The sequence below is a fragment of the Tursiops truncatus genome, chromosome 16 (genome assembly GCF_011762595.2).
Source record: "Tursiops truncatus isolate mTurTru1 chromosome 16, mTurTru1.mat.Y, whole genome shotgun sequence".
In the NCBI taxonomy this organism is placed as follows: Eukaryota; Metazoa; Chordata; class Mammalia; order Artiodactyla; family Delphinidae; genus Tursiops; species Tursiops truncatus.
In genome coordinates this window covers 75,425,495-75,439,377 of record NC_047049.1, presented here as the reverse complement: position 1 = coordinate 75,439,377, position 13,883 = coordinate 75,425,495, and the positions used below count along the sequence as shown (strand labels likewise).

The window sequence follows — 13,883 nt, the reverse complement described above, 5'->3', positions numbered from 1 at the left end:
AGCTATGTAGACCCTATTGATTAGAGTTTTCATAAACTTTTTGACCAAAAGGTAATTGAAGTTCATGGAACGATATTTACTTTTACTCTGTAATACATTCTGCTATTTTCTACTTTATTCTAATCTATTCTGCTTTCTTCCATTATATTAATTTAAAAAATGCTAGCCAGGGTCCATAAAATTAGCTTCATGATCTGTTGATGGGAAACAGCCAGAGTCTGAAGCACATTGACCAGTCCTGGGGAAGAAAGCAAATACACTTCTAACTGCTCTGAGCATGAAGCCAAAGTGACTGTTAGTTACAACACATCACCTTTCTCCCTACCCTTCGAATCTATGTCTTTTTTTGTGGGGGGGGGGGGTAGGAGGAGCGGGATTTGCTTGTTTGTTTTTGTCTCTTTCTCTCACACCCATAGGTTAAAACTTTCTTGCTTTCTGGATGTAATCTTTTGTTGTGAACAGAGAGGAATCGCAGGATGGAGAAATATTAGAATGTTAGAAAACCTGGAGTTTGAGTTTTTGTAACGACTTAACTTGCTATCAGTGAGATTTTCATTATAGTAAATGGGAATAGACTATCAAAAATTTGTGTGCTGGAAGGTCATTGCAGAGAAAAAACTTTATGCCCACGATATTCATTCTTTTCCTGTTAAAGTGGAAAATCAAAGGAACCGTGAGAGAAATTATGCTAATAAATAGAAGATTTCTGTTCTATTATATTAAAGGGAAAAACAACCAAGTGACTTAATAAGGGACTAACCTTGGCACTTCAGAAATGTATTCACCTTCAACAACTATTAATTGAGGACTTCCTAGGTGTCAGAAATTGTGCTTCTGTTTCACACTCTGTGGTGAAGGAACAGATGCGTTCCCTGGCTTTGGAAGCTTCCAGTCTGTTGCAGAGATGGGCTGAGATCCTTGACTATGTCAGGTCCACGATCTTCATAGATACTTCATTAGCCAGTGAAGGTCTAAAACACCTGTTAGGATCCATGTTCACCATTTTCCCCAACATTATAAACCCATCCTTGGGAGAAATCAGGGTAGAATATAGGTGGATATACAATGACATTTTTATCACAAAACAAAAAAGGCTAAACCAGCCTAAATATTAGTGTATGTTCAGAACCTAAAGATAATAATTTTTCCATTAGTATTATTGCTCATGTGATGGATAGATATTTATATGTAATTTGGGGGGTTAAGCATTCACAGACTTATCAGTCTTAAAATACTTTAATACCCCAGAGAGGATAAAAACTATTATTCTGATGAATATACCTGTTGGCCTAGACTGCAGCATGTGACTCAGTGTGTGCTGAAGTCAATGAAAATTGTGTGGCAAGTAAATATCTGTCTGTAAGCCTGAAACAGCACTTTCTGAGAGAGTTTCAACTTTATTATTTATTTTTAATTAAAGTATAATTGATTTACAATATTATATTAGTTTCAGGTGTACAACATAGTAATTCAGTATTGTCATAGGTTATACTCTATTTAAAGTTATTATAAAATATTGGCTGTGTTCCCTGTGCTGTACAATATAACCGTGTATCTTATTTATTTATACATAATAGCTTATATCTCTTCATTCCCTACCCCTGTCTTGCCCCTCCCCCCTTCCCTCTCCCCACTGGTATCCACTAGTTTGTTTTCTGTAACTGTGGGTCTGTTTCTGTTTTGTTATATTTGTTCATTTGTTTTATCTTTTAGATTCCACATACAGTGATCATGTACAGTATTTGTATTTCTCTGTCGGACTTATTTCACTAAGGATAATGCCCTCCAGTTCTACCCATTCTGTTGCAAATGGCAACATTTCATTCTTTTTTATGGCTGAGTAGTATTCTGTTGTGTGTGTGTCTGTCTATCTATATATCTATATAGATATAGATAGATATAGAAAGATAGACGCATACACCACATCTTTATCCATTCTTCTGTTGATGGACACTTAGGGTGCTATATCTAGGCAATTCTGCTATGAACATTTGGGTACCTATATGTTTTTGAATTTGTGTTTCTGTTTTCTTTGGATATATACCCAGGATTGGAATTGCTGCATCATAGAGTGGTTCTATTATTAAAGAGGCCTAACTTTATATAATGAACAGAAAATTATTTTAGACTTGGATTCCCATTCTTCCAATTTTCTAGATAGAATTAGAACATTGATTTCACACAGTTATTCTTTGTTCCTTTATTTTTCTGCCTGTAGTTGATTCATGCTGCTAAGGGAGAAGCCATCAGAATCAGGTCTATTTTGAGATCCCTGATTCCACTGGGAGATTTGGTGGGAGTAATCAGCATTGCTTTTCAGATGCCAACGATAGCCAAAGGTAAGGTGAATTTCCATTCTTTGTAATTCAGTAGGTCGTGGATGGTGTGATGTTTTCAATAAGATCATCAGTACCCACGGTTTCTTTCCCTGCAGCATAGTTACACTACATAAGTTTCTTTTAAAAAATGAACTACATCTGTATCATTCTTCTAGATTCCACACATATGTGTTAATATACAATATTTGTTTTTCTCTTTCCGACCTCACTCTGTACGACAGACTCTAGATCCATCCACATCTCTACAAATGACCCAATTTCATTCCTTTTTATGGCTGAGTAATATTCCACTGTATGTATGTTAACACATATATGTGAAATCTAGAAAAATGATACAGATGAACCAATTGGCAGGGCAGGAATAGAGAGGCAGATGTAGAAAACGGATGTGTGAACATAGAGGGATGAATTGGGAGATGAGGATTGACATATATACCCTACCATGTGTAAAAAAGATAGCTAGTGGCAACCTGCTGTATAGCACCGGGAGCTCAGCTTGGTGCTCTGTGGTGACCTAGAGCGGTGGGGTGGAGGGTGGTGTGAGGGAGGTCCAAGAGGGAGGGAATATATGTATACATATAGGTGATTCACTTCATCATACAGCAGAAACTAACACAACATTGTAAAGCAACTATACCCCAATTTACAAAATATATTTTTTATAAAATATTTTCTACATGCATTGTTTTTAACCAAGCTCTGTTTCCAAAGAGATTTTAAGTCTTCTTCAGGTGACATTTCAGTTTCCAGAAAAGGGAAATAAGCATCTCAACTGTTTTATCTAATGTCTCTCCTCGAGTTCTTTGGTGCCCTGTTCTTCTCTTTCTTGACAGCAACACCTTAATTCACTCTTTTTGATAGTTTTCGTGGTCACTTTCTTATAATATGTTTTTTCTAAAACAATGGTCATAGGTTTTGACTTAGTGATTTAAAAATTGCCAGTGTGTTGAAAGAAGAGCCCTTTTCAAGACTGAGGAGAGCATTTTGGAAAGATTTGTTTCTCCCCATTTTCACTCAACGTTTATCGTTCTTTTACAACGTGCCATCTTTGGTTTAGAACTGCTTGTGATTAATTTTCCAATGTTAACTCAAAAGCATGTAAAATAAAGTCAACAGACTCTCCATATAAACGCCCAGAAGCTGTGATTCCTTACAGCCCTGCTTGTGTTAGGTTGGGAGGAGATGGGAGGGCCCAGCTCAGGAAGGATGGAGTGAGGAGCTGATGCTTTACTGTGGAGGTGGTGATAGGGCCCCGATTCTCCCCCATGCTGAGCCCCTGCACTAGCCCAGACTACAACAGAAATGGCACATGGCCTGGGCCCAAGGCCTAATTCCCTGTTGGTAATTCACTCTCTGCCTCCCATAAAAAAATTTAAGCAGTTACTGAAGGCACCTAAAAGATACGTTAGGTCCCAAATTATACTTTATTCTCCCTTTTTTCCAATGGCAGTTTTGCTCTGTTTTCCAGACTTCATTGGATATTGTTACATATATCATTTTTATACAAACTTCTGATTTTAGAACGAAAACACATTTAGATAGGAAGTACACGTGATGACCCTTTTCTTTCATGAATTATGCCCAGAGAAGATTAGCTGTCAGTACCTCAAGTCAAGAATGAGGGGACCACTGTGTAATGGCAAGCAGTCTACCCTACTTGCCGGCCGTATTGTTAGGAAGTAAAGTTTCGTGTTGGCTAACCTTACACACCCACATCTTCAGGTGACACAAACAGCCATGATAACTGAATACCCATTCTAAATTTAGGGAAAGCTGGACCTTAAAAATTGTCCCCTAGCTTTTTGTCTTGCTCATTTTAGGCAGTTTCTTTTTCTTGTGTATAAACAGACTCTCCTCGTTTACCTTCTTTTCACCTTACTTCTAACTCGCATTCATTTACTTAACTAAAATATCTTGTCTTTCCCCTACATTCTGAGCCACAAAATTGACACTCTCAGGAAAAAAGATAAGAATAATACCAGTGACACATGGATTAGGGAATAAAAAAATGCTAGCCTTTATGGTTAAAATCAGTAATAACAAAGAACCAAAAACAAGGACTGTAAGAGTGTCCAGATGTCCCTTTCAGAATTGCCCCAAAAGTCTCAATATACCTCCTTTTCCTCCAGTTATCTGTCTTTACTAGCCTTTAAGATTTTCCAAGTTAGTTTCTTTCCTGTCCTATTTAGTTGAGTTATAGTAACGTTATGACTTTTTTGTCATAAATATGCAGTATATTGTCTACCTGAGGATTTAAAGGATTTTTTTGTGAACTATCACAGTCACACTGAAAGCTAATTTTTAAAACACCATCTACTGGTCATTGTTAAATTGATGCTTTTTTTTTTTAAATCTTCTTTCTTTTTATGGAGAATGTAGACAGAAACTGGTATGTTTTTATTTTGCTGTGGTATGCATTAAATCAACTTTTAAAACTTAAACCATCAATATTTCTTCTTAGGTTTCAATGACAAGTCAGTTGTTTCTTTAAGCATCACCAGCTATTGCTGATAATTCCTATTATATGTTCTGTATTTAGTATGTGAAGTTTGCCTCTAAACATTAGTACCCTGCCCCTCAGTATTAGCTAAGGACTTTCTCATACATTTTTTTCCTAGGCCGTGAGTTTTATTTTTAATTTTTATTTTATATTGGAGTATAGTTGATTTATAATGTTGTGTTAGTTTCAGGTGTACAGCAAAGTGAATCAGTTATACATATACATATATCTATTCTTTTTGAGATTCTTTTCCCATATAGGCCATTACAGAGTATTGAGTAGAGTTCTCTGTGCTATACAGTAGGTCCTTGTTGATTATCTATTTTATATATAGTAGTGTGTATATGTCAATCCCAACCTCCTAATTTATCCCTCCCCTCACCTACCTTTCCCCTTTGGTAACCATAAGTTTGTTTTCTAAGTCTGTGAGTCTGTTTTCTGTTTTGTAGATAAGTTCATTTGTATCACTTTTTAGAATCCACATATAAGTGATATCATATGATATTTGTCTTTGACCTACTTCACTTAGTATGATCATCTCTGGGTGCATCCATGCTGCTGCAAATGACATTATTTCATTCTTTTTTATGGCTGACTAATATTTCATTGTATATATGTACCACATCCTTATCCATTCCTCTGTTGATGGACATTTAGTTTGCTTCCATGTCTTGGCTATTGTAAATAGTGCTGCAGTGAACACAGGGGTGCATGTATCTTTTCGAATTATGGTTTTCTCTGGATATATGCCCAGGAGGGGGATTGCTGGATCATATGATAGCTCTATTTTTAGTTTTTTAAGGAACCTCTATACTGTTCTCCATAGTGGCTACACCAATTTACATTCCCACCAACAGTGTAGCAGGGTTCCCTTTTCTCCACACCTCTCCAGCGTTTGTTGTTTCTAGACTTTTTGCTGAGGGCCATTCTGATGGGTCTCATACATTTTTATTATAATTATCCTAGCACTAGAGGGTAGCCCAAAATGATAATGAAAGAAGGAGGAGTTTAGAAAAAATAAGAGGCAAGTGTCTAATCTCAAAAGTAGATACTCTTTTCCTGCAGCTCTTGGTCCAGACAGGTTTGGGCAGATTGTGTGAGGTAGTCATTTTAGGTGGATGAATAATGCAGGCAGCACAGGGTAAAGCCAGTGCAGCTGGCCCTCCTTGGGCCAGTTCATTTTCCAGGAGTCTGAGAGGAGGCAGTTCATCAGCTGTACTGTCCCCAGTGTGTCTGAGGAGGTGGAGAGCATAAAGCAGCAGCCCATCCATGAGTCTTCATTCCCAGGCAGCTGGAGTTGCAGCATTCCTTAAGATGAATGTCCACCTGAATGAGTGTTTAAAAAACAAATCTTATTTCAAGATCAATGAGTTGCTTATCATTTCCTTAGGCACAGCTTTCTGTTAGAAGAATAGAATCCTATAAATTACCTATAATGTGATTTTTTAGGAGAATGGAACTGGAGTTTCATGTAGATTTTTAATCAAAAATTAGAGCATGCTGATTTAACGTAAGGATTAAATTACCTCGGGTTGGATTTTAAATCCAATTTTACTTAGTTTAAATCTAACTTTGCCAATGACTAGATGTGCCATTTTGGACAAGTTATTTAACTTCCCTAAAAGTCGCTTTTTATCTTGTGTTAAAGGAAGATAATAAGACCACCTTCATAGTGCACGTGTGAAAATTATATGGAAGTGTGTCTGGAACATTCCTAACATAATACCTGACAACAGCACAAATGACAAACATTGTTATTCTTATTATTGTAATTACAGGAAGGAAGGTATTAGGTGTATTAGTTATTATTAATTATAAGGAATGGAAGTGATTTCGTATTAGTCTTCAGTCTAATTTCCTTTAAAACATTGTTATTTGTTCATTTTCATGATTCAAATATCAAATTCATTCATCGACTGTGAATGAAAACAAAAGCGTTGTGACTGTATTCTTTCAGGATGGGTATGGTCATGTATCATCTTTCTTTCCCTGGGTCCTTCTTTCTCCAACATTGCATCAGTAATAAAGATTCTGTGATAGTATTTGCAGAGTCTTAGAGTGTGTGGTCAGCAGCAATGTGGCATAATTATCACGTGGTCAAACAGAAAACAAGTTTGTTCTCCAGTATTTTCAGTGGGCACATAATTCCCTAATTCTTCATATCAGTGATCCCTTCTACGAATCTACAGAGTTATACTAAGGAATTCACTCCTCTGTATAGGCATCAAGCCTTGACTGTTGATAGAGAAAATAACATGTCTCTCAAATATGTTTTAAATGTTATTAAATGCTATTATGATGAATGAAACATCTTTCATTTGAAAGTCAGACTGGTTCCTGGAGTTTTGTTCATTATCCTGTAATTGTCTGAGCCATAAATATGTAAATGATGTAAATGTACCATGTTTATCACATAGGGTACATGAACTTTATTAATGTTTTATTAAGTTTTCAAGAGGTTCTTGTATTGAAAAGAATGCAAACCTTGCTTTACATTTTAGCTTTATGATATTTACTCTTAGTTTTACAGTTTGGATTTTGGGTGCCGTTTTGTTTCCTTCTCGGTATCTGGCATAATGCTGTGTCCTAATCTTATACACAGTTAACAAATGGATGCCCAAATAACATTTAAATGACCATGGATTTACACTGCACTGCCCTATTGCCTCAGCTAAGTCCCAGCCTTTGCTTGAGGGTAGTAGAGGGACAGAAAACCATTCACCGGATAACTTTATTTAAAACACGAGAAGGCTGGAAAGTAGCCATTTGTAATCTATTTCATTAACAACGATGTGTCACCTTCTCTTTTTTAGATGGGAATGTGGTGGAGCCTGACATGTCTGCGGGGTTCTGCCCAGATCACAAGGCAGCCATGGTTTTGTTCCTTGACAGGGTCTATGGAATTGAGGTTCAAGATTTCCTCCTCCATCTTCTCGAGGTTGGCTTTCTGCCAGATCTGCGGGCTGCTGCTTCTTTAGATACGGTAATGATCTGAACAAATGACTTCTGCAACTTTTAACTCTTCAACCTCTGCCATATGATATTTTTTCATAGATATGTTCATTCATTCATTGTCACCAAATGGTTATTGAGTGCCTATTATATTTTTAGGCAAACATAGGGTAAACAGAAAGCAAAATAGACTATATCCTCAAGGAACTCACTGAATAGTGGAGAAAATGGACAACCTGAAGAGTAAGATAAGAATTCTGATCAGGTGCAATGGAAGACAATAGAAAGTTGATATAACCCTAATTTGGGAGGTCACAGTGGCTCCTGTTCACTTCGAAGTCAACATAAATAATTATGCATCTCAACAAAAGCAGTTAAAGTATTGAGCAGGTTTAGTGGACATTGTTGAGTCATGCCAATCACAGTATCCTCCCGGTGCCTTCATTTATTAACGTACATATAGCCACAAATCTGTCCTGTGAATCCAGTGGCCAGTATTGAGAATCTGCCATTATCAGTGTAAGTGTTCTACTATTTGAAACATTGTAAAATAAGCTGAAACTCTAAATGTTATTCTAGTAGCTATAATAATACCTCTTTTTATTCTCAATTAAATGAGTCTTTTTGATATCAGAGGAAATCAGATCTTGAGTTGTCAGTAGTGAAAGCTGTGAGAGGAGAATCACAAAAATGAAACTGAATTTTTTTGTTTTTTTGGTTGTGTTCATGTGAAATTCTGAACCTAAGTAGTATAGTTGATAACATGGTAGGACAATCAGCCTTTGGTTATTGATGCTGGTGGACATGAACAGAAATATAATTAATACTCATACATAGAATTCAGAAAGAATTTATGTATTTGAGATCTACTGTGAGAATAAACTCCTTTCTCTTACCTCTCCTAGTAAAGGGAAGCACTCACATTCTTTGATATCATTAGTGTCTTTATCTTTCATCTATCCTACCCTTGATATTTTATTTTATTAAATTTTTTTTTAAATTTATTTAATTAATTTATTTTTGGCTGCATTGGGTCTTCGTTGCTGTGCGCAGGCTTTCTCTAGTTGTGGCTAGCAGGGGCGACTCTTCGTTGTGGTGCGCGGGCTTCTCATTGTGGTGTCTTCTCTTGTTGCAGAGCACAGGCTACAGGCTCAGGGGCTTCACTAGTTGTGGTGCACAGGCTTAGTTGCTCTGCAGAATGTGGGATCTTCCCGGACCAGGGCTCGAACCCGTTTTCCCCTGCATTGGCAGGCGTATTCTTAACCACTGCGCCACCAGGGAAACCCCCAATATTTTATTTTAGAACATGAACCTCTGGGGCTCTTTGAAGAGATAGATATTACTTCATTAATTTTTATCTATTTATGAGCAATTGAAAATTGATTGTCTTTAGTGATAAAAAAGCATATGAACCACAGGTAAATCTGTAACAGAGGAATCCGTTTCCGTATTACGTACTTTTGTCGTTTTCTAGGTAATGAAAGTACACGTCAACTTGTGGATCCCTTTGAAAATTGTCTCCTGCCCAACACAAATGACTGTCTCCTCTCCAATTCCTTTCTAGGCTGCTTTGAGCGCTACAGACATGGCCCTGGCCCTCAATCGGTACCTTTGCACGGCCGTGTTGCCTTTGTTAACAAGATGTGCTCCTCTTTTTGCCGGCACTGAGCACCATGCTTCCCTCATTGACTCATTACTTCACACTGTGTACAGACTTTCTAAGGGCTGCTCACTTACCAAAGCTCAACGAGATTCCATAGAAGTGTGTTTACTCTCCATTTGTGGGTAAGTGGGCAATGAAGTCTATACCAAGTTTCTTCTTCTTTAAGAAAGAGAATTTAGTCTCTGGCCCTTGACAAATTGTTTTGAATGTTGTCAACAATTTCTGGACCATAAAATTAATTCATTTTATGTGCTGGGGTATGAGTCTTACCAGAGTGCCCTTGCTCCTGATCAAGTTCAGGAGTGTTCCTCCAAGACTCTCTCGGTATCTAGCCATTGGATACAGTGTTGGACCAATGATGCTATTCTGGATGTTGGCATGTGAGCTGTCGCCGGCCACGTTAGTGTAATATTAATAGATTCTCCCCTTTGCACTGTGTGATGGTTTTAACTCCTCTTCCAGAAGAGAAGAGAAAACAGAGACTTATTAAAGATAAAAAATATATGTAGTATAATATTAAAGTATGACCTATTGTGACAGTGATGAAGACAGACTATCTCCTCCAGCCTGGAAAGCCGCTTCCTATAGATAGAAGTGTTTGAAGGTCTTACTCTGAAAACCAGAAGCATATCTTCTCCTTTTGAGGTTCTGACAGTCAAAGTGACAATTTCTCAGGCCTCTAGCTAGGATTATGGTTTCTTTCTGATGGACAGGAGCTCTTGGAGGTGAAAGCTTGCAGCCTGCCCAGCACATTGGTAAAGGAAAGGTTTTCACTCATAGTGGAATGAGTGTATGGGTGTAGGAGCCAGATGGGACTGAGGGAGGTTAAAAAAAAGAAAAAAAAAAAAAAAAAGGTTAGTTCATAATCTAATTTTAGTTCCCTGACCCCAAAATTCTGTGAAATGGAATCAAAATATCTGTCTCACTGACTTTTTCTAAATATTAAATGAGATGAAGCAGTCAGGATTGCCGACACAGTAAATGGTCACTGTGTGTTAGTTTTCTTTCCCTTTCTCCTCTGGCAAAATTTCGGTCTCAGTCTTTTTCTCTTCCTCTTGTTCCTACACTCCCTCCTCTTTCTGCTTCTGATCTGGGCATTGAAGACCCTTCCCACTCACTGGAGTGAGGGAAGAAGCATTTACTAAATTAGTAGCGACAGTGGGGTCTGCAGTTGTGAGTGGTAGCAAGGGAAAGAGCAGAAGAGGAACATCTCCTGTAGCAAATAAGGGTTGGTCCTCAGATCAGGGAGCTAGAGATGAGTTGGAAATGTAGCTTTTTACAAAAGTATGTAACTATTGGTTAATCTCTGGATTAGGAACACCTAAAATTAACATCATCTGAAGAGAGGTGTAGGTACAGTTTCTTGGCATGTATAATCTAGTCTAGTGAATTATTCTACTTAGTTTAGACATTATTAAATGTTCATTATTAAAATTAGCTTTGTTCCACCAGCCAATTGAGACCTTCTATGATGCAGCACTTACTCAGAAGATTAGTATTTGATGTCCCATTATTAAATGAACATGCAAAGATGCCTCTTAAGGTAAGTACAGGAAGTGTTTGTAGTCATTTGATTACTGGGTCCTCTGGCTTTGTTTCCTGTTACAATATGTATATCTCTCAGATACATCATGTTTGATCTTTGATGCTGGAAAATTTCTTCCAGTTATTGAAATGGGCATGTAAGTTATAGCTATGTGTACCTCAACCTAAAATAAACAAGTAATAAAAGACCAGAGAAATCCTAAGATTGGTTTACTGTAAATCAGTGGAAATAGAAATCAATGGAAAGAAAATGGTCCACAAGAAAAAGATGAACCAAGATACTTTTAGGCTGGAAAACACAGTAATAGGCCTGGCCTAAAGTATTAGCAACCTCAAGGCATAAAAAATAGGTTTGAAAAACAACATTTTCTAAGTTGGTAATCAAATGACAGTTTCCAAATATCATTTCATAAGGATCAAATATGATCTTTATGTATACGCAGTTACATTTTGTCACAGAGTAAAGTCCCTGACATTTTTGCTTCCCAGCTTTACTATTCTGTTCGTGAATGATCAAGTCTCATTCTGTCTTATTGACTTGGGAATATTTTCCTGTCATGTAATTTTTTCCTGTCATGTAATATACCAATCCTGGCTCACGATTTTAAGGTATTAGGTGTGTACCAATGTGTCATCTAGTGACATGGTCTGTGCATGGAGGTCATTGTCCTGTAGTGGACTTTTTATAGGTGACCACTCTGCTCTGCCACCTGGTAAGCATCATTTCTTCCTCATGGCCACCCAGTAATTGTGCCATGAAAAGAGGTTTAAGATAAAAATAAGCTGCTATTTTTTTTCAGCTGCTCTTACACTAAGCACACCTAGATACTTAACATAAACAATCTTTCTCTACAAAAAGTGATTTTGGTTTAATAAATCTAGAGAAATTGATGAATTATGTAAAGTAAGTTATATCCTTGCTGAAAATCCTGGTTTTTTTACAGTTATTATCATTTGCTTGTCATGCAAAATTTTCTTAATACAAATGAGCTGGAAAATACCTGAAAAAAGATACAGTATCACTTTATGTGGTAAAACTCTTTTGCATTATAGATATTTGCCTGTTACTCTAAGCAAATTAGATCTCAATATTTCATCATTTGAGATTCCTAAATTGTGTATGTGTGTGTGTGTGTGTGTGAGTGTGTGATTCGTAAGTGTGAGGGAGACCAAACGAGAAGAAATATTTATACAGTAAGAGACCTAGTTAGCTTTAATAAGAGTAACACTCAATTTATTTTCCTCCTTAGCTATAGGAAAGAGGGTCCAAAAATTTACAGTTTATTCAAAAAATAATTTTATTTTAATTATTATTAATAATAATTTTATTAATTTGGCAAATAGTTGTGAATATTTTTCAGTTTATATACCCAGAATAAATGATCCAAAGAGCTACCGAATAATTGAAAAATTCCATCCATGTCTTTGAACTTCTAGTTTAGTCCCACAAAATATTTGTAGGTTAAAAACTTAAGAAGCAACATAGACCCTCAGTAAGAAAATAAATTACATCCAAAACCACCAAAGAGCTACAGATAAAGAAATTATGGAAGTAGGGCAGTTTAGGGAGTTTGTTTAGAGATGTCTGTTCTGAAGCAAATCGTAAAGTGTAATGATTCAGGGTAGGTAGAGAAGAAGCACAAATACTCAGAGGTATTGTCCCTTGAGAATGCACATTTTAGTTGCTGTATCCTCTGGGTCAGTGTGACATCAATCCCTCTGTTACATGCATGGATTCCACAGGATAACAAGTCATAAAATTGTAAGTAAATGATAGCAACTAAAGTAGAACTCAGGGGTACACAGATAACCAAACAACCTCCTAAAAAATTCTGTTCAAGATAATTTGTGAAATTGGTCATTTGGTCTTCATCTTGTGCTCAGCATTCAATTTAAGGAGACATCCTATATAAGATCTTAGTATTCTCCAAAAGAATTCATATGGGGTTGAGCAGTTCCATATCAGTTGGCCTTATCACGTGGCATTGGCATTAGAATGCCATGTGGGAGGAAATGGAAAATCTATACCATGTGTCTTTAGCTCAGTGCTCTTAGAATTGTTTTCCCACCTAGCTGCTGACAAATCATTATGAAAGATGCTGGAAATACTACTGCCTGCCTGGAGGGTGGGGAAACTTCGGAGCTGCCTCAGAAGAAGAACTTCATTTATCAAGAAAGTTGTTCTGGGGCATTTTTGATGCCCTGTCTCAAAAGGTAATTGTGGTTTTATTCGTATGATAAAACAACTGAAAAGCCATAGGGTCTTGGTAAGATAGTATTCCTAGTGGAATAGTGGAATGCTGTCTTTGCTCATCGAGACTTGACATAGTTTTATTTTTTCTCTTCATTTATAACAAATGTTGAGAATACAATTTATATTAACTTTTCGTAGTCATGATGGTAACATGTTCCTTGTGATCATAACATTTTCTGACTTTAAAATGGCTAAGCATTTTAGGAAATTATGCACATGGGTTGATCAGTTTCTGGTGCATTTGGACTTCTTTGGACTCAAACCCTCCCTAGTCAGTCACCTCCCCAATCTTAGAAAGCCTGAAGAAATCCTGTCAAATATAAAAATATAAAATATTAAATCTCATAAAATTATAATATTCCAGTGGCCTTACTGACTTTTCCCACTTTGCTGCTACGGAGATTTAAGTACTCAGTGCTTTATGTATGTGACATTCCCTTATAGTTGCCATATTTATAATGAATAGTTCATATACTTTCAGAAGACTGGAGTGTATTATTTTAGAGAAAATCAGAACAACATGCTTCGTATGCTTATGCTTAAATTATTCATCAAAATCAGTTTGAATTCCCAAAGGCGTTATCAGATGACTGGAATAGTATAACCAAGAGTTTACTGCATAATAAGGGA

At 36.8% G+C, this 13,883-nt stretch overlaps 1 protein-coding gene across 1 annotated transcript in view; it reads left to right on the top strand.

Moving 5' to 3' along the window:
• Positions 1 to 13,883, top strand: part of RYR2 (ryanodine receptor 2) — a 510,050-nt gene that overhangs the window by 313,145 nt on the left and 183,022 nt on the right. The window contains exons 48-52 of the mRNA XM_073793696.1: positions 2,219 to 2,339; positions 7,653 to 7,822; positions 9,356 to 9,576; positions 10,907 to 10,997; positions 13,073 to 13,213. Coding sequence (XP_073649797.1) covers positions 2,219 to 2,339; positions 7,653 to 7,822; positions 9,356 to 9,576; positions 10,907 to 10,997; positions 13,073 to 13,213 — 744 coding nt within the window. The remainder of the gene's footprint in view (positions 1 to 2,218; positions 2,340 to 7,652; positions 7,823 to 9,355; positions 9,577 to 10,906; positions 10,998 to 13,072; positions 13,214 to 13,883) is intronic.